Here is a 22,345-nt window from a genome sequence, read left to right as displayed (position 1 = left end):
AAATACCATTAACGTGATACTAATATAACAAAATTATATTGTCCACTCATAGTTGAACTCGACGCATTTTCATATTTTGAAAACGGTCAATAATAGCATCATTGCTTATATTTACAAACACTTTCTTCTCAAAGTAACAAACTAAACAATCATTTAAAAGTGCATCACCAATACTACTACGCAATTCATCTTTGATGTACTTCATAGATGAGAATGCTCTTTCCACCGTTGCAGTTGCGACAAGTAAAATTAAAGTCAACTTCACAAGCAAATAAATAAGTGAATAAGTCTTCACAAGATTTGTTTCAACCAATGCTTTCACCTAATCACCAATTCCTTTCAAATCAGAGAACCTAGGGTCACCATGTTGCATATGCCATATGAAAGTGTCAAGTTGGCGACTAAGATCTCGAAGCTTCAATTCACCAAACTCATCGGGATAATGCTTGGCCAATGTCATTATTCTTTCCTTATCAAAATTAGCAAATGTGTTAGCCGGATTCAAGCTAGCCATACCAAGAAGCAAGTTACTACTCACAACATCAAAATGACTATTAAGCTCCAGAAGTTGCAAATCAATCACGGCATAAAAAAGCTCAACACGTAAGTGATGTGAATAAGTAACACTAGAAGGCCTACGCTTCGACTTTCCAGGAATATAGAATTCTTCCATCTTGGGCACCAAAATATCATGTTTTGCACGAAATAAATGTACTTCATCCATCAATGGTTCCCATCCTTTATCTCTCATTCCTTGCAACCTTTTCTTTGTGATATCAAGAAATACCATGGCATTGACAATATCTTGATCTTTCTTCGGTAATGCTTTGCTCAACTCGTTTGACATTATCAATACTTTCAACATTAAGTGAAGCAAGAAAATAAATTCAAATGCTTTAATTTTACTAGAAAAAACTTCTGCTTGCAACCTATCATTAACATCACCTTCACATTCAATCACCCCAAGCACATGAACAATAGAAGAAAATAAAATAACAAAGTTATCCAATGTTTTACAATGTGATCCCCAACGAGTGTCACCTGGCCTTTGAAGCGCCCGCTCTTGATTTAATCCTTTCCCACTTTGAACTTCACCACTCTCTAACAATTGCTCCAACAATTCTGCTTGATGATCCCGAAGTTGATCTCTACGCTTAAAAGAAGCTCCAATTATATTCAACACGTTAGTAACAATAGCAAAGAAAGTCTCAACCTCCTTGTGTTTTTTAGCAACAGCTACAAGCGTCAATTGTAATTGATGTGCAAAACAATGAATAGAATATGCCCATGGAGTTTCTTGCAAAATTAAAGCTTTACTCATCTTTCCATGCATATTACTAGCCCCATCATAGCCTTGTCCACGTATTTTGGATGGACTTAATGAGTGTTTCATTAGCAAAGAAAGTACTGCTTCTTTTAACGACTTTGCAGAGGTATCACTAATACGAACAAGACTAATAAATGGCTCGTTCACTTGGACTTTTTTGTCAACATACCGCAAAGCAAGGGCCATTTGTTCATGGTGTGAAATATCCTTGGACTCATCAACTAATATCCCAAAATAATCTCCATCCAAGTCATCAATTATAGCTTTCACGGTCTCTTGTGCACAAGCACTCACAATATCCTTTTGAATTTTTGGCGAAGTCATCATATCATTTTTTGGAGCATGTTTTAATATAACTCTATCTACATCTGGAAGCCTATTTCCAAGCCATTCCAAAAGCCCTAGAAAAAGGCCTTTATTTTTTGAAGATTCACTTTCATCATGACCACGAAAAGGCAATCCAAAGTCCAAGAGAAACCTTGCAACATCAATTGAGGCATTTAAACGAATTCGATATTCAGTTTTTTGTTGATCGGATTGCTTTTCAAAAGCAGCTTGAATTGATTGAGATTGATTTGACAAGGCTAACATATTGTTGAAGCACTTATGGTGGAGATTACTTACTTCACCAACATGTAGATCAAATCTTTCGGTTGCTTTATTCCAACCCTTAAAGCCGGTTTTTGTGAAGAGTCACCTGTGCTTCCATTAACGCAATCATTTTTGAATAAATAACAACATAAACAAAATGCGGCATCTTTCTTCACACTATACTCTAACCATCTAGAATGCGAACCTTTAAACCAACCCGAACTAAATTGGCGCATTTTCTTCCCAAATAAAGTTTTAGGAAATTTGTGATCTAGTTGGCAGGGCCCTCTTTGGATGTAGTGTCTTCTCACTTCATCCCGTATTCTAGGGCTATATCTATCAATGGGTATTCTCTCTCCGGGGTCGGTATTAAGTGATTTCACATCAAACTCTTCTACAAGATGGGAGGAATTGTCTCTAAAACTAGAACTTGGTTGAGGAGAATTAAACCTCGTCAAAAATTTGTCCATCTCAATTCACATCAAGAGAACTTCCTACAAAGCAACAATGCCAAGCAAAATAATATTTTTAATATGATTAATCACAAAATAATACTAGTGTCCAATATATGTAGCTGAAATTCAACCAAACTTTCTGAGGAGTAAAAAGAAATAGCAAACTAAAAAGTGAACATTGGTTCAAAGAGCTCACCGTTTCTAATTTTTTAAGAGTCGAACAAACAATAAATTCAAAAACTAAAAGTACACCTTTTGGGGCCTTAAAATTTTTGGGGCCTAAATCAAAGGCTTTACTAGCCTCAACAAAATCAAGAAAAATTACAAAAAATTCAAAGATTCAATCATAATAGAATAGCCAAAAGTGAGAACAAGATACAAATAAGAGGCAAGCAAAACCTTCTAGTTAAGCCCCTTCTCAATCGTATTTTAAAAGGAATTTTTTTAAACCCTAACTTAGAAACTGAAATTTACCATTAGAAAAGTGGAAACAAGATGGAAAATTCCAAGTATAATTTTTAAAATCTTACCCAGAAAAAGATTGGCAACTGCTTGATGCCTTGATCCCTGAAGAAAGAACGTGTGAATCTGTGGTGATGAAAAGGTGGATGAAATTTGTTTTGGTCGTTTGGGTTTGGCAGAAGGATGTCAAAAGAGAGAAAAGGGAGTACTGCGTTGAAATTCTCTCAAAGAGAGAGAAAAGGGTATTGAAATTCTCTCAAAGAGAGAGAAAAGGGTACTAGTAGGCCTGTAGGCGTTGAAATTACCAAATGAGACCCAATCAAAAAAATTATTTTGATTGTTGAACCTGAGATTCAAACTTGGGTCTTAAAGAAGCCAACTACTCCACAATTTGTAGACCACAAACCAACTCTTCTATCCAGTCTTTGTGACTGAGGGTGCCGCATAATATATTTATAGGGGTCCTTCCTGTATTAACTTATATATATACAATATTTTTACCGAGGCCAACGGGTGCCCGTGCCCCCCACCCCCCAAGCGTAGGTCCGCCCCTGCATATGACGGTGGTTTCCTCTGCATATTTACGTCGGTTAAAGGAAAACTGTTGTATTATACCTTTTGGTGTGATTATGGCGTTCTTATAAGCCGCCATTTAGGATAATTACGGCAGTTTGAAACCGCCACTATATACATAAAAATCCGCCGCAGTTACCCAATTTTTTGTCATATACAAAAAATATCATGAAATATGACTTCAGAAAGCACAAAGCTGAGACATTTTCCAAGTTGGAAAGTGATTCTTCCTCGAGAGAAAAGGAAAATTAAGGACAAACAATATGAGTCATGAAAATTCTTGTCTCCTCAGAACTTCCAAGAATTTCTCTTGGCTTCTACTTTCTTGCCAAGAAAATTCTTGTTTTTCTTTATTCTATCACCAATATCATTTACTACAACTTTGTATTTTATTCTTTGTACTAAAGCCTCGCCTAATTACTCACCTGAAATAGACAAATAAAAAGGCAATAATCCAATCAGAAAAATAATCAGACAAAAATATTCAGCCATATTGTCGTAGTTTATATCAATGAGAATCACTTTTATGCATAAACTATGTAAAGAAAAATTAACTTTATGAGTCCACCTAAAAGATAACTACAACTAGTAACTTGGAAAATAAAGTGCATTAAGTTATTGACTGTGTAGAAATTTATTAACACCATCAATTTTATATAATTATTCCTATAGTCCCAATTTATATGATGAACTTACAGTTTTAGTCCGTCTCTAAAACGAATGACACTATATTTTTATATTTCAAAATAATTTAACTGTAAGCTTCTGTTTTACCTTAATGACGCAAAATATTTATGACATGGTATAAATCACAAGTCCAGTTAAGAGAAAATAAGTAGTGACATACCCATAGTTCTTTTGCAATGAAGAACAGCCTCATAAATGGAGGTCTCAGAATCACAAGACCTGCGCCAATCATCAACAGAATAAGTTAAGCTTGTCCTTGGAGATGTCCCCTGTGAACAATAAATCTTCACTCCCTCTATTGTACTTGTACTAGTTCCACTTTTGCACCCAAAACCACATCTTATTTTTTGGCACAAAGGCTTCAGAAAATCGAACAATCTTCCAAATCTCCTAAATGATATACAGAGAACTCTGTGCACTTGTTGTTTGGTTTTTAAAGGATAGTAATTAGTACTCTCCATTTTCATTGGATTGATGAGAAGAGGCAGAGGGGATGAGCCTTTAGATATGAGTTCATCAGCATGAACAAGTGTTAATGAAGACTCAGCTGATGTTGGAAAATTAAAACTGATCAAATCTTGTGGATTAACGTTAGAGAAACTCTTTGAAGGAGAAAGTGTAGGATCCATTTCAATGTAGGCAGCTTCGTCAAAATCATCGGATGCATATTCCGTGGAGATTCTCATCAACGAATCCTCCATGCTTTCAAAAGATGGCTTCCAACTCTAAACTGAGAAGAGGAGAAAAGAGAAAACAAAGAAAGGGCTCTCTATAGTTTTAAAAGGTATACAAAAAGAGGGTGTTCATCCAGCATAATGGAATATACACGTGTGTGTATGTATGTATGTATGTATATATGTATGTATATTTTTCGTGTAAAAGAAACTATAAGTTCTAATAAAAAGTGAGATTAATATAAAAAATTCACACCATCAGTGTATATAAATTAAATTATAGTAGTAATTTTATTAAAGGACTCACTATCATTTTGCTAACAATAATATATGTGGAGGTCTACTATAAACAAATTTCAATAAGTAAATGATAATAAAGTGGAGTAGAAATAGATAAGCAAGCCCCACATGCACTCATGAACTTTAAATTACATCCAAAGCTTAGCTAAATTAGAATTATATTTTAGTATATTATTTACTATATTTAATTTGTAGAACTACTAAACTTCGCGGAGAAGTTGGTTTCTCTTCATGACTTTATAGAAATCGCCAATAATAGCTAAAGAATTAAAATGTCTGTTAGTAGACATGTTCATGCTTTGTCCAGAATCATTGCCAAACTAATTAATTAAAGCCAGTATGCTGAGAATTCAGCAATAAGCTTTCATACTTAAATCACAAGCCTGAAAATGCACATTGTGGACAGATCTTATGATTTGCTTTGCTTGCTATTCTTGGCACTATCAGTTTGCACAGATACTCCTTGATTGCAATTTTGGGATGTTTTATAAACAACAACTAGTACAAGCTATATCCAAGCAACAAATTCATACATCATGATACTTTTAGAGTAGTTTATACTTTATACCACATTCAATATAAGAAATATTAATCCATTAATGAACATTTTCACACTTATAATAGAGAGTGAGAACTAAAAGATGTTTTAAAAAAATCAAAATGAACGCGCCCCATGCCCCTACAGACTTGCTTTGCCACCTGGCTTGTCGGGGGTTCATCAGGTGTTTCATGTTTCCATGCTTCAGAAGTATCACGAGGATCAGTCGCAGGTGTTGGATTTCAGCTTGGTGTATTTTGATAAGAATCTAGATTATGAAGAAGAGCTGGTGGCCATTTAGAGAGGCATGTTTGGAAGTTGAGGTCTAAAGATATTGTATTAGTGAGGGTTCAATGGAAAGGTCAATCGATCGAAAAAGCGACCTAGGAGACCGAGCATGATATGAGGAGTAGATACCATCATCTTTTTGACATCAGAGGTATGGTTCTAAACCCGTTCGAGGACAAACGTTTCTTTTAAAAGGGGAGAACATAACAACCCGACCAGTCATTTTCTTTATTTGAACCCCGTTTTCCTATTTGTTGCTTCCTGTATGTTTGTTTGTTATTTTGTGACTTGGGGGGTGGTTAGTTTGGTTTCTAGAAGGTTTCGGAATGAATTGGAACACTTAAATCCAGTGTTAGAAGCTTAATTTACAAGAGTTAACCAAGGTTTGACTTTTGAGTATATGTCCTTGGAATGGTGATTTGATGATTCTAATAGGTTCGTATGATGATTTTAGCTTTATTTTGCCGAAAGTTGGCAATTTGAAGGTTTGGAGAGGTCATAGGGTTGAATGAGAGTTGACTTTGATGATATCGGGTTACGGTCGGTGTTCCGAGAATTTGGACAGATCATTTAGTTGATCGGAACTTGTGTGCAAATTTTGGTGTAAATCCGGAATGTTTAGGCATGATTCAGACGAGTTTGGCGAAGTTACAAAATTTGGAGCTAAGAGATTGATTTTGATCGTCGATTCTTGGTTTTGATGTTAGTTGTGGTGTTTTGGGCATGGATAAGATTTTAATAGATATATGGACTTTTTGGTGTGATTGGACAGGGTTCCGAGGGGAGGGGGGGGGGAGGGGGACTCGGATCTGTTTCGAGATAGTTTTAGACCACTTCCATGAGATTTGAAGCATTAGATTTTGCTGGTGACTAGTGTTCATCACGTTCGCGAGGGGGATCTCGCGTTTGCGAGGAAAGATTCTGGCAGGAGGGATTTTTGGCTATGCGTTAGCATTAGGGGGCTCGCATTCGCGAAGTGCATAGTTTGGGTGGTCATCGCGTTCGCGGGAGAGCTTCGCGGTAACATAACAGGAAAGTCAGGGGGGGGGGGGGGTTTGCCTTCGCGGTCGCGGATCTGAGCACGCGTTCGCGTAGGCAAGGCATGCTGGTGCTTCATGTTCGTGGGAGGATCTTCGCATTCGCGAAGGGTTATTTTGAGGTTGATGTTGTCTGTGCTTCACAAGCGCAAGGCTGTGTTGGCATTTGTGAAGGGTATCGCTGGGCTGAACACTTAAGAGTTATATTTCAGGATTTTACCGATTCTATCATATTTTGAAACCAAGACTTCGAGAGGTGGAGATTTTGAAAAGAAATTTTACTACTAGATTGAGGTAAATAATTTTTACATGGATTTGGCTTTATATCTTGATTCTCCACGAATTTTTACACCTAAGACTTGGATTTTTAAAGTGAAATTTGGGATTTTTGTTTACAACTTAAGATGGTGAATTTTGAAGATTTGAAGGTCGATTTGGACTTACTAATGGAATCTAATTACTTATTTGGACTCGTGAGGCTGTGAGTAGTCGGGGTCTATCCCTTAACTCGGGTTTTGTTAAGAAAAGAAAGTGGGGCTTGTTAAGAAGACCAAAACTGGGCCAAAATTGGCCTGGCCCAAATCAAAACCCCCTCAAATCCGCCTATTGAGCCCAAGACCCATCCCAATACCCGGTCCAGCCCCCCTTTATTTGAAACGACGCCGTTTAGGATCAATCAATCCTGACCGTCTAGGTTTCTCAATCTAACGGTCAGGGACTGATAGATTAATGATATATAACTGTCTGAATTCCCCCCTACCCCCTCACTCACCGTCTCATACCACCCCTGTTAATTCCGGCGTAACGCCGCCTAGAACCACCGACCTCCGCCCACCGGAAATCGCCTCACGGCGGTTCCGGTGGTCCAAACGACCCCACCTTCACACCATAGAACCTCCTCACCTTCCTCTCTTTGAATCCACTCTTCATTTTCTTCAAATCATTCCCTACTTCTTCGAATTTTAGATCGAAGAACTGACCCCAACCCTAGTTCACCCAAATCACCTCAAATTAACACCCTAGTCTCGCCTTCACCTCCTCATTCCAAATATCCAAACACCTTCCTTCGAATCTGCCTATAATTTGTCGAATGTCGATTTTTTGGGCCAAGAACCCTAGCGCCGCCACAAGACCCCTTGGTGGCGGCGCAGCCCCAATCAACCCCAAAATCATACCCTTGAACCCTTATCACCTCCTCTCCATTGATCTATGCACAATTGCTTTCAAAAGCCCCCAATTGGTTCGAATTTTAGATTTAGGGCTTACTGTCAAGGCCGTTTGATTTCCCAGGGTCAGCTAGTGTTCGAGGGGTTTTAAAATCGTGTTATGTGTTTGTTCTTGATAAGAACAAACACATAATACTATTTGAAGACCAATTTCGAGTTTAGGCGAGTTCATAATCTCAAAAAATCAGTAAGTTTATTTTTTCTTTGTTTGATTTTCTTTTTATTCTTTGCTTTGCATAATAACTTCGTTCAGAATGCTTAGGGTTCTAATTGATTTTGTTCCGATTAATTCTGCCTTGTTTTGTTTTAATTTTGATTTAATTTTTGTTCTGTTTTGATTTCTGTTGGTGTGATTTAGTGTGTGATTTAGAAGTCAAAACTCCTTTCTTTTAAACATTATATTAGGAACATGGATTTAAGTTGCAAATATAAATTTAGGTTCTCGAGTTATGTGGCGGACTCAAATTAAGAGGGTTCTCCCTTTTGTTTGAATTCGGACTTGAATTCGAGGCCTGAATTTATATTTATAAATTAATTAGGCCCTTTTAGAGACAAAATAAATAGAAAATCTTAGTTTGCTTTAAGATGGTCTTTAAATAAAAATGAGACGAGCCTCGCCAAACAAAATGCACAAATTTCGGGGCCCTCATTAGATACTATATTAAAATATTTTTGAGATTCGGGACATGTCACTTAGCAAATTTTCATGGCTTCCCGCAAAGATAACAACACGTTAGTCTCTTTAGATGCGATTTTAATAAAAATTACATTCCTAAATTCGGGTGTGCATTTCATGCGACCCAAATCCAAATCCGAAAACATTGAATAAGAGGTGTCGAGGATCCGGGTGCATTTCATGTGACGTGATCCAAGAACACGCTCTTAAACGGCGTTCACTTTCATAAAAACTAATTAAAAGCGGTTGAACAAATTTATAAAATTGCACTATAGGTTTGAACATGTACAAAAAATTAGATTTTTAGCCATTTATAATAATTTAAGCGACCGTGCTAGAACCACGGGCTCCGGGGGTGCCTAACACCTTCCCTCGGGTCAACAGAATTCCTTATTCAGAATTTCTGGTTCGCAGACTCCAATTGGGAAGTCGAAATTTTTCCTCGATTTGGGATTCAAAATTAAACCGGTGACTTGGGACACCAAAAGCCAATCTTATCCCAAGTGGCGACTCTAAAAAATAAATAAATAATCCCATTTCGAATAATGTCACTTTAAATGGAAAAACTCCCTTGTACATTTATCCTTCGGGATAGGTGTATAAAAAAGGAGGTGTGACAATGACTATTCAAACAAATGCGGGTACTTCTTTTTTATTTCATCCTCGGCTTCCCAAGTGGCTTCCTCGACTTGCTGATTCCGCCATAACACTTTCACGGATGCAATTTCCTTATTTCGCAATTTCCGAACTTGCCTATCAAAAATGGTAACTGGAACTTCTTCATACGACAGTTCTTCATTGACTTCAATAGTCTCAACTGGCACAATAGTGGACGGGTCTCCCACTACCTTCCTCAACATATACACATGAAAGGCCGGGTGTACCAATGACATTTCGGGTGGCAGATCGAGCTTGTATGCCACCTGACCAATCCTCTGAATAATTCTGTATGGTCCGACATACCTCGGACTCAACTTTCCCTTTTTCCCAAACCGCATGATACCCTTCATAGGGGAAACCTTCAAAAATACCCAATCATCTTCCTTGAACTCCAAATCTCTGCGACGAACATCCGAGTGAGACTTTTGGCGACTTTGAGCAGTTTTCAACCTTTCCTTAATAATCTTTACTTTTTCCATGGCCTGATGCACGAGGTCCGGCCCTATCAATTCCGCTTCTCCAACCTCGAACCACCCAATGGGAGACCTGCACCTCCTACCGTACAATGCCTCAAATGGCGCCATATGGATGCTAGCATGGAAGCTGTTGTTGTAGGCAAATTCTATGAGCGGCAAATGGTCATCCCAGCTACCTTTGAAATCAAGAGTACAAGCATGCAACATATCCTCAAGCGTCTAAATAGTCCGCTCTGCTTGCCCATCAGTTTGAGGGTGAAAGGCTGTGCTAAGATTTACCTACGTACCCAAACCTTGCTGAAACATCCTCCAAAAGTTGGCTATGAACTGAGCCCCGCCATCTGATATGATTGAGATTGGTGTGCCATGTAACCTGGCTATTTCCTTGATATTCAACTGAGCATCCTGTTCCGATGTGTCGGTAGCTTTAACTGGCAAGAGTGCGCTGATTTTGTGAGTCGATCCACGATTACCCAAATTGAGTCAAACTTGCGCGGAGTGCGCGGCAATCCTACCACAAAATCCATGTTAATCATCTCCCATTTCCACATCGGAATTTCTATGCTTTGAGCCAATCCACCGGGCCTTTGATGATCGGCCTTCAATTGCTGACAATTCCGACATTTTGCCACAAAGTCCGCCACATCCCTCTTCATGTTTTTCCACCAATAAATCTCCTCAAGATCATGATACATTTTTGTAGAACCCGGGTGCACGGAATACCTGGATGTGTGAGCTTCTGCCATGATCCTTTCCCGAAGACCGTCGATATCTGGAACACATAGGCGGTCTTGGTACCGTAGGGTACCATCATTCATGCCTAAGGAAAAAGCTGTGGTCTTATGTCTATTAATCCCCTCTCTCAGTTGTGCTAGCAATGGATCACTGAATTGCTTTTCTTTCACCTCCGACACGAGCGACGATTCGATTCTATTTTGCACAATTACCCCTCCTTCACTAGAACCCGCCAAGTGAACTCCCAAATTAGCCAGCTGATGAATCTCCCTCGCCAACAGTCTCTGGTTTGCCTCCATATGAGCTAAGCTCCCCATAGACTTCCGACTAAGAGCATCCGCTACAACATTAGCCTTTCCCGGGTGATAGAGAATGTCGATGTCGTAGTCCTTAAGTAACTCTAACTATCTTCTCTGTCTCAGATTCAACTCCTTCTGCTTGAAAATATATTGGAGGCTCTGTGGTCCGTGAATACATCCACATGGACCCCGTATAGATAATGTCGCCAAATTTTAGAGCAAATACAACTGCCGCCAATTCTAAGTCATGAGTTGGGTAATTCTTTTCATGATTTTTGAGCTGCCTGGAAGCGTAAGCTATAACCTTGCCATGTTACATTAACACACACCCAAGCCCGATTCTCGAGGCATCGCAATACACCACAAACCCCTCAGTACCCTCTAGCAGGGTTAATACCGGTGATGTTGTCAACCTTGATTTCAATTCCTGGAAACTCTTTTCACAAGCATCGGACCATTGGAATTTAACTGCTTTTTGCGTCAATTTAGTCAATGGAGAGGCAAGAGTAGAAAATCCCTGAACAAATGTTATGTAGTACCCAGCCAAACCCAAGAAACTGTGAATCTCCGTTGGAGTGGTAGGTCTAGGCCAATTCTTCACCGCTGCTACCTTTTGAGGATCAACCATAATTCCTTTCCTGAAAACGACATGACCCAAGAATGCGATAGATTCTAGCCAAAATTCACATTTTGAAAACTTCGCATACAATTGATGTTGCTGAAGAGTCTGCAAAACTGCCCTGAGATGGTCAGCATGGTCCTCCCGACTTCGGGAATATACCAGAATGTCGTCAATGAACACTATCACAAAGGAGTCTAGAAAGGGCTTGAAGGCTCGATTCATAAGATCCATGAAAGCTATCGGGGCATTTGTTAACCCAAAAGACATCACCATAAATTCAAAGTGCCCATACCGAGTCCTGAAAGCTATTTTTGGAATATCCCGCTCCCTTATTTTTAATTGATGATACCCGGACTGCAAATTAATCTTTGAGAAACACGTAGCACCTTGCAATTGATCAAACAAGTCATCTATTCTTGGTAGAGGATATTTATTCTTGATTGTGACTTTGTTGAGTTGCCGATAGTCAATACACATCCGCAGCGATCCATCTTTCTTTCATACAAACAAGACCGGTGCACCCCATGGCGACACACTCGGCCGGATGAAACCCTTCTCTAACAAATCCTTCAATTGCTCCTTTAGCTCTTTCAATTCTGCTGGTGCCATTCTGTAAGGTGGATTGATATAGGCTGTGTGCCTGGCATCACATCGATCCCAAAATCAATCTCCCTGTCTGGTAGAATCCCAGGGAGCTCATCTGGAAAGACATCCGGGAATTCATTCACAACTGGTACTGATTCAAGGCTAAGTGCCTCGGCATTGGTGTCTGCAACCCAAACTAGATGATAGATACACCCCTTCTTGATCATCTTTGCGGCCTTAAGGTAGGAAATAAACCGACCTCTAGGCACTACATTATCCCCCTTCCATTCAATAACGGGCTCATCAGGGAATTCAAACCTAATAGTTCTAGTCCGACAGTCAAGTTTGGCAAAGCATGAATAAAGCCAATCCATCCCCATTATTACATCAAAGTCGACCATTCCTAACTCAACAAGATCGGCCGTGGTATCCCTACCCCGCACCGTGACAATACACCCTCTATAGACTCGAGCAGCCAAAATTGACTCACCAACCGGGGTAGATACTGAGAATGGTTCATGAAGCTGTTCTGGTTCTATCCCGAATTCCATAGCAACAATAGGGGTAACGTAGGACAGGGTGGAACCGGGATCAATAAGTGCATACACATCATGAGATTGGACAGTCAGAATACCTGTAACAACATCTGGAGAAGCCTCTGCGGTCTGGCGACCACTCATAGCATAGAATCAGCTGTGTCCTCCTGAACTCTACGCACCACTCCTACCTGCACCACGCCCTGCGGGTGCTGGGGGACCTCGAGCTGGAAAAGGGGCTGAAGATGTAGCAGCTGCTGGACTGGATGGCTGAGCTGTGCCCCTGCCCGCTCCCTGGCGGGATACACGACAATGTCTCTGGATATGACCCCTCATCCCACATCCATAATATATAGGTAACTCCATATAGCAAGTCCCCGAGTGTATCTTCCCGCACCTGGGGCACGGGGACCTCTGCTGCTGCTGGGACCTCTCTCCTGATCGACCCCGCTGATGGGATCCCCTGTTCCCCTGGCTGGGCCTGAAATGACTCCAGTGCTGCTAGCTGGGCCCTGATGGCGATGCAATAGCTGAAGACTGGGCAATAGACTGGGAAGGCCCTGATGATCCTCCCCTAAAAGCTGATCTTCCCCCACCTTGTGACTCCCCCATGTTGCCCGCAGACCGGGCCTTGTTGTTACCCTCTTTCTCCATTCTGTTCTTTAATTTACGGCTCTCTGTGGCCTGAGCAAATGCGACCATCTTCCCGTAGTTCATATCGAAATTCAATGCAGCCGTAGAAGCCTCATTAATGGTCAAGGAATTAAGGCCCTGAACAAATCGGCGCACTCTGGCCTCCATTGTGGGCAACATATGAATGGCATACTTGGACAAGGGAGCAAACTCCATGTGGTACTCCCACACACTCTTGTTACCCTGCTTCAAATTTTCAAACTCTGCTGCACGGGCTGCCCTTGTCTCAGCAGGCAGGAGGTGATCTATGAAGGCATCTGCATACTCACTCCACCTGGCCGGAGGGCTCCCCTCCTCTCGGGAATCCTCCCATAACTCAAACCATGCATAGGCCACCCCTTTCAGACAGTAGGCAGCCAACTCTACTCCCTCTGTCTCAGTTGCACGCATGACCCTAAGAGTCTTGTGCATCTCATCAATAAAATCCTGAGGGTCCTCTTCCGGGCTGGCACCCGAGAATACTGGAGGGTCTAACGGAAGAAATCTGTTCACCCTTGAACTGGTGGAATCCTCTTGCTGGCTAGATGATGAACTGGGTGCAATACCTGGCCTCTGGGCCTGAGAGGCCACTAGCTGGGTCAACATCTGAATAGCTCCCCTAAGATCCCCATCAGAAATACCAGAACCGGAAGTTGGGGCTAGAGGCGGGACAGGAGTATCAACGGGAGGGATAGTGGTGCCCTCCACCGGTGTAGGAACTGGGGTAGTCTGCTCTGGAATAGAGGGATCAGACAGAGCAATAGTAAGGCTACTACCCTCACCCGCAGCATCAAGCAGTGAATCATCAGTCACTCCTGAGGTGGCATTGGCTGTTTGGCCAATTCTCGCTTTCTTCTTAGGTGCCATTTACTGAAAGATAAAACAACGCATTGATTAGGGAGTGAACAGTTTTACCGCACGATCATGAATATCAAAGAAGGGTGAAATTCCTAACTGTCCAAATAGCCTCCAACTTATAGATGTGGTCGACTACACACCAATAAGAAGGACTCTATTAGACACGGCTCCAAGACATCCTAGGACACTTTAAAACCTTGGGCTCTGATACCAAGTTTGTCACGCCCCAACCTCAGGAGGCGCGACCGACACTTGATCGGGTCAACCCAACCAAGCAAGCCTTATCACACACTTCCTACCCCACTCTTTATTAGTAAGATAACCATGTTTCCCTTTTTATTTAGGCAAGGAAATGTAATATATTCAACAATGATAGTTCATTCCATATTGCAAGCTTAATCCATAATTAAAGTTAGATCCCAGAATTTCCATAAAGTTACAATTTATAGAAAGCAGGAGTTTATAATTACAACATAGTTCATGAGCCCCACAACACCCATACATGACCCACACATATGTCTACGGAGCCTCTAAGGATACAAAAGATGAGTACGACAATGCCGGCAACAAGGCCCCGGCTATACCTCAAAATGGAAATCCACAACAACAAAATATATACAATACAACCCCTTGAAGGAGGAAGGGGCTCACCAAGACTTTGAGGTGAAGGTAACCTGCTATGCGCGATGGGCACTATCCGCAATGGAGCCACCTACATTCATTTAAAAATATAGCGCCCCCGGCAAAAGGGACGTTAGTACCATGGAATAGTACTAGTATGTATAACTAAACACCATTTTACTAGAAAGAACTATCAAGCAAGAACAAGGAAATCACAAGAGTAAATCAAAGGTTTTAACCGGACACCACATCGTCACATAAATGAATCATATCATCTTCCACACAATTTCCATAACTTAGTTTGGGGCATTTCTTTCATATGCTCATCACTGTTCTTAATACCACCAATATCTTGAGCGGAGTCCGATCACGACCCGATCGGCTAGGTTGCCTCATTTGAGACATATACCTCAATCACCATTTCATTTCCTTTTTTCCGGAATTCAATATTTGCACATCACCACCATGTGTGCGGCATGGTGTCCGATCACGGCCCGATCGGCTAGGCCGCCTTACCTAGGCATTGTTTCTTTCTCATTAATCATCTCATTTGAATCTTTATTTCACTTAGATCACATCAATTCATTGGTACTTAGGGCCACAGCTATCACATCATTCCAATTCCAATGTCCATCTTGCAATTTTATGGCCATAGGCACGCACAAGCAATTCAAGTTACAAACATAGGTAAGTTTTCACATAATTAACATGATAATTCCAGTTTTAATCTCGGCTTATAGCCTGGGCATTTCAACACATGATTCGTATTCTTCACACTTCTCTAAATATCAAGAAAGGAATATTATTCACATTGAGGCACATCCTTCATTTACATACATTTATATATTTGCGAATCAATTAATGTGAAATGCAATCAATACATCAACCAATTCAAGCCTTACCACACTTGCGTAAATGCCAACGGAGGTCAATTTCAAGTAAAAGGGGTTTTAGCCATACATACCTCAATATAACTTTCCTTAATCCTTACAAAATTTCGGAACCCTTGGCACTTCGATCTATTGTGTAAGAATTACAAATGGAACTGAGAATTAGAGACGAGATTGAGGTTTTAGCTTGGTTCGAGCATATCATCAAACACTAAAGGTGCATTGTGATCTTAGCCCCTTTTTGTGAGGAATTTCTATCATTTTATACTCCCAATTGCCTTCTTTTTAGTTTTCTTCCTTCCAATATCCCATGGGCTGATATTCATGCAAGAATTTCATTCTTATACTCATAAATTACTTCACTACTGACCCCTTATAGCTAAGTATAGAAATAAGAGCTGAGCTGATGAGTCTTACCTCTTGGGAATGAGAATCTAGGTGTCTTCACTTGATTTTTCTTCAATGTTTTAGCAAGGTTCAAGGAGTAATTTGATGGGAGACACTTTCCCTCTCTAAGACCGTTTCTCTTTCTCTAAAAGCCTCAGAAGATATTCTTAAAATGAGCTATAACATCGAATATATCGATAGGGGGGTCGGGTTTAAAAATTAGAAAATTGGAGCCCCGAGTCAGGTTTGCGATCGCAAAGTGGAAATGCGGTCCGCAGAATGGACCGCAAAAGTGCTCCCAAAATCTGATCATTCTGTCTGGGTGTGCGGCAGAAATGCGGTCCGCATACCCGTTCTGCCGTCGCATAATGCACCGCAAAACTGCCCTTTACAAAATTCCAAGATGATTATGAGACGACTATGCGGTCCGCATATCATTTATACGATCGAATAATGGACCGCATTTTGAACTCAAATTTGACTAACACGCTGACTCACTTTGCGATAGAAATGCGGTCCGCATACTTGATTTGCGATCGCATTCTAGACCGCATAATAGCACTTTCTGGAAAACTTTGATTCTTGATTTTTAAAAGCTTATATCAGTACAAAGCGAAGAATTTTACACATTCCTAACACATATTCGTAAGTTGGCACTACGAGCTCTATGTTTTGAGCACAAGTTTTCACGGGGCCTTACACATTCTCCCACTTCTCCTTAGCCTCCTTAGGTCTTAGATGTGTCAAAAGTCCCAAAAATACCGTTTTTCCATGTATATATACAAAGCAGGGTCGGGTCCAAACGAAAACACCTTCTCCTACGCGAAATAGGACACTTTCCGGAGTTGGACGTGCGCGGCTGCACATGTGCTCGCGCATTTGGCCGCGTATTTTGGACAACATTCTGCCTCACATGCGCGCCTAGTGTGCACTCACGCACCTGGGTGACGTCCTGCTCGGTTCTTTGTTTCATTCTTTAAGTGTCCTGTCGTCCGTTGATCCCCGAACACGACCGGCTTAATCCTTAGGCTTTTACTCAGACTTCAAAGCTCCAGAATAGCTTGAATTCATTCTATAACATCTACATAGCTCGAAATCACTCCTACAAGGCATAAAACACACAATTAGTGCAAAATACTAGCGATTAAAGCTCAACCTCAATTAAAGTGCAGTAATTTAGAGTGCAATAAGCGACTAAAACACAAGATTATAGACTACCGTCAACACCCCACACTCAAACCATTGCTCGTCCTCGAGAAATCAAACTACACTTCATAAAGTCACGGCCTTATTAAACAACTCTCCTAACTTATCACACCAAGAATATTTAAAATAGATTAAGCACAATAGTGTAACATCTTCACCTCACGAATTGACTCACAAGTACCACGCATTATTTACAACTCTCTCACTTACTATAATACAGAGGTCAACGACATTACCTTTTCTTCATGAATTATATGCTCTCACACAAAAGTAGAGAGTAGTTTCACACACCATAGAAATTAAGAACAATTAGCAACTTAAGATAGAAAGAATTTGCTCACTCTCAAAAACAACATTCATATGCCACAAAGTATGAATCATAGGCATGCCCGTAGTGTACTACTCTACTAATTGAGTTCATTCAGTCAAGTATCAAGTAGGACTCTTAACTGGTTGTAAAGAAGGCTGCGGGATGGGTAGGACATATTTAGATATAAGAGTGACTACACCTCCCTAAGCACTTTAATACATACACTTTAACATTCAAAACCCCAAACTTATGTCAAACCAGAACTCCACCTTCACATCAATATACAATTAACTCCATTCTTCTTTAAGCACAATATAACAAGAGTCACCACTATCAAGGAATATTTTGCACAATAATACAACTATATTTTTTTTTCTTTTTCAATTCAAGTGGCTCTTACTTTTTCAAACAATGCACCTTCTTCCTTATTTCATTTGTTCCACTCAAAAGCCAACTCAACCACCCCACAATTCAACTTTTAAAATTCCTAACAAATTCAAGTGCTCATGAAAGGTGAAAAGGTTCAAATAGATGGTCAATTCAAACAAATGGGTAAGGCTTGTAATGTGGTTGCCAAAGAAACAGGATTAAAGGCTCAAGGGGGTTAACTACGATACAAAACAATTTGGTGTATCAAAGCATATAACTGGCTCAACAAAGAAATGCCTATATCTCTTCCAAGACTGAGTACAACTACTATTTCGCTTTACAAACACACGGAGCAAATTCTAGATATCAAATGCATTGTACAAAATAACACAAAACCTTGCACACATGGCACATAACTCACTCAATATTTGATTCATCAAGACACTCTAGTCAAAGAAGTTATGCAAAGTTAAGATCATACAATTGAAGATCCTTATTCAGGCGTCAAAACTTAGCCTAAGCATCACACCTAAAGAACTCACTATTCTCAAGGCATAATACAGTCAAGAGGCATTGCTTCCATTCAAGTCATAGCACAAGGCTTCCTCCTACTAACAAGAATAAAACTAACTACACCCGGTTCAAAATAACACCCTTGGAAAAGAACCGCGGCCCAAAGAAAAATCAAGGGGGAATTATTACACTACCAACAAAATAAAATCTTTTTTTTCTTTCAACTTTAATCCCTAAAGAAACCCTTCGAATGATATCCATCGTCGCGAAAAGTCGAAAATTTTAAAAATTTTATGGTTTTGCAAATTTTTTCTAGCTACTAAAAACAAAAACTAACACATATACATACAACAAAAAATTATCCCCCACCACACCTTTAAATTGTGGTATTTCCCCATGACACACAAATTAAAAGGCATAAAGTAGAGGAAACTTTCCTGAATCTCTAGTCGGGGTCTGAATCAACGTCGGGCTCCATCCTTCTCGCCCGAACTGGTACGCATATCCATGCAAATAGCTTCTTCTCAGCCTTTTTGGGGTATACCCCGCACTTATCTTTCTCAATCACTGGAGCCTTCACTTTTGAACTCTTCACTTTTAACTCAACACTTGTAGCTGGCTTCTCCTTCTTCACCCCCGTTTCTACATTCATCTCAAAAGTTACTGTCTCATCACCCACTCTAACCATGAGTTTTCTATCATGTATATCTAAAATAGCTCTACTTGTGCTAGAATGGTCTTCCTAAGATAATGGGGACCTTTTTGTTCTCCTCCATCTTCACCACTATGAAAACACGAATTTATCTACCCGCACTAAGACATCTTCAACTATCCCCTCGGGTGTTATAGTCGTTTGGTCTGCCAGCTACAGAGATATTAGTGCAGACCTTATCTCTCCAATATCATTCTCCAGCTTCTTGTAAATAGACAAAGGCATTTGATTAATTGAGGCACCAGAATCACATAAAGATTTATCAAAGTTAAGAGTGCCTAAAGAGAAAGGTGTGGTAATACTCCCTGGATCTTCACACTTTATTGGGAGTTTGTTTTGCAAGATTGCACTACAATGCTCTATGAGCTTTACTACTGGTGTCTCTTCTATCTTTCTCTTCTTTGTAAGGAGCTCCTTCAAGAATTTTACATAAGCTGGCATTAGTGAGAGAACTTCAGTGAATGGCAGGTTTACATTAACCTCTCTCTGCATGTCTAGAAATCTCTCAAACTGCTTATCCAACTTTTCTCTATACAGCTTTTGGGGTAAAGGTAGAGCAGGCATATGCTCACTCACATCATGTTCATACCCTCTTGAAGCTGCTTCTTTTTCTCTACTCCCTTCTTGCCTTGCTTCTTCTTATCATCTTCAATCTTTAACTCCTTCATACTTTCTTTTTCAGGTACAACCTCTTTTTGGATTGGAGTGGGATATTTCAATACTTATCCACTTCTCAAGGTCATACCATTTACCATATCTTTGGGATTTCTCTCAGTGTCGGTTTGGAGAGTACATGGGATTTTATCAGACAATATAGTTGCAATTTGCCCCACTTGCCTCTCCATGTTTCACAAACATGTGCCAAGTTCTTTGGTAGCTGCACCATGAGCATCTAGCCTCTCATCCGTCTTGACAATAAAGGGCCTCATCAGATCCTCTAGCCCAGGCTGATTGAATTGTTGATATTGAAACTCCGACCTTGGCTGATTTACAAAACCAAGAGCTCCTTGTCCTTGAAATCTGGGATTGTTTTATTGCCATGCATTTGCTATCCTTCCAGGTGAACTCCACGAAAAATAGGGCTGCTTCTAACCCATTGCATTAAAGTTACAATTCCCAACATCATTAACTTCCTCAGTTGAGGCTCGACACTCATGAGTAGGGTATCCTCTTCCACATATATCAAAAGTTGCATGAGGCTCTTTATGTATAGAGGCTAAGGTCAGCTTCCTTATTTCTTTGGCCATGACACAAAGTTGTACCTGCACAGATGTATTAGTATCAACATGGTGAACACTAGCTGATCTTCTTCTTTCAGCAATCTCAGAGGGCCACTGATTTGCATCTTTAGATAACTCATCTAGAATAGTGACTATCTCATCTAGAGTCTTTTTCATCAACGGACCTCCAGCTGCATTGCTCAATGTTCTGCATGAGGTCGGCGTCAAACCATCCCAAAAGTCCTGGAGTTGTATCTAGGGTTCAATTCCGCTATGTTGACACTTTCGCACTATCTCCTTAAACCTCACCCACGATTCAAACACAGTTTCAGTCTCGTTCTAGCAGAAGTTATGGATTTCTCTTCTAAACTCACCCATCTTAGCTGAGGATAAATATTTAGCAAGAAATCCTCCCATGTTCTAATTGATCCATGGGGCAAGCTTCAAAGCCAGTGCTTGGCATCATCTTTGAGTGTGATGGGGAATGCCCTTAAGTAAACTGCATCTTGTGAAACACCACTGTACTGAAAGGTGTTCATTATCTCCTCGAAGTCCATCAGATGATTGTTTGGATCTTCGTTCATCTTTCCTCTGAAGACACAACTGTTTTGAAGAGTTTGGAGCAACCCTTGCTTTAGCTCATTATTATTAGCTGCAACTGGAGGAGGTCTCAAACTTGATAATGATTGTAGACCTGTCCCGCATAATCGCCAAGTGGTCTCCCTTGGCTGGCAGCAATGTTTTCGAACTGGTCTTCACTCAATGGCTGATTCTAAGCCATTCTTCGAGCCCTCTCCTCCTCATAAGCAATTTGTGCATCTCTAAGGGCTGCTTCCTTAGCGTCCCTTGCAACTTTCTCTCTAATTTGGGCTGCCTCTTTGTCCAGCCATAATTTCTTGGGTTGAGGATTGCCTAACCTTCTCTATATTTTCGGGGAGATTTCTTCCCTTCCTCGACTATTGTAGTTGTTTCTCGATTTCTTGTTCGTATGGTTGCACTTCTTTCCCAGAAGATCGAGTCATGCACCAATCTAAACCTGTAGGTTGCACACAGTCAAAGAACACCAACCGTAAAAAGAGAAAAAAATTAAAAGAAAAAGAAAAAGAAAAATTCCTAAATTAGCACTACAAACTATTTCAAACACTATTGATTGTCAATCCCCAGCAACATCGTCATTTTAACGAGCACAAAATACACACTTAAATATGCTCGCTAGTCGAATATAGTAAATAAAATATCATATCCACATGGATTGGAGTTAAACGGTTATTATCGTAGTTTGTATCTAGATTGCTATCCAAGATGATCAACAGTTGAGATTTATGTGATTTACAACTAAAACTAACTAAGAGTCTAAAGTATTAGCTAATGACAATCGACACATGTAATGAGTAAGGAAAGATATCAATGGGAGAAAATAGTGTTGATAGGATAGGTGCAATACAAATGTTTGGGACCTAACTCTAGATAATTCACTTATAATGTTAAGTGAGTCTCTCGAATTCACTCAATTAATAGTTCACATATTCAACAGAAACTCTTCTCTTGATTAAGTTCAACCTCACAAGATAAACTAAATTAAGCTCGGTGAAAATATGCAAGAACTCGTAGTGGATTGGTCTTTAGAAAAACCTCTTTCAATTATTCTCCTAACTAGGTTAATCAACAATTCAACTAGTCCCTTTCGATTACTAAGAAGATCTAATGAATTTACCCAACAAAATATACCAAAAAAATATCACAACTTATGCCTCTCTTGATTACATGAACTATTGAATATAGATGCAACCATTTAAAACATCCACTACAATTCAATAAATAAACTAGAGTTATAATCCAC

At 40.1% G+C, this 22,345-nt stretch overlaps 2 protein-coding genes across 2 annotated transcripts; both read right to left on the bottom strand.

Annotated features, from left to right (window-relative positions):
• Nucleotides 323–1,918, bottom strand: LOC109227843 (zinc finger MYM-type protein 1-like). The gene has a single exon (XM_019393037.1). The coding sequence runs from the start codon at nt 1,916–1,918 to the stop codon at nt 323–325; it is 1,596 nt and encodes a 531-aa protein (XP_019248582.1).
• LOC109227002 (probable membrane-associated kinase regulator 6) lies at nt 3,620–4,860 on the bottom strand. The gene is made up of 2 exons (XM_019391984.1): nt 4,256–4,860; nt 3,620–3,833 (listed from the first exon to the last, which is right to left on the bottom strand). Exons 1-2 carry the CDS (start codon nt 4,794–4,796, stop codon nt 3,826–3,828), a joined length of 549 nt encoding a protein of 182 aa, XP_019247529.1. The 5' UTR covers nt 4,797–4,860; the 3' UTR covers nt 3,620–3,825.

The sequence above is a fragment of the Nicotiana attenuata genome, chromosome 6 (assembly GCF_001879085.1).
Source record: "Nicotiana attenuata strain UT chromosome 6, NIATTr2, whole genome shotgun sequence".
Lineage (NCBI taxonomy): Eukaryota > Viridiplantae > Streptophyta > Magnoliopsida > Solanales > Solanaceae > Nicotiana > Nicotiana attenuata.
The sequence above is the reverse complement of the archived record's forward strand: the minus strand, read 5'-3'. Positions and strand labels throughout refer to the sequence as shown.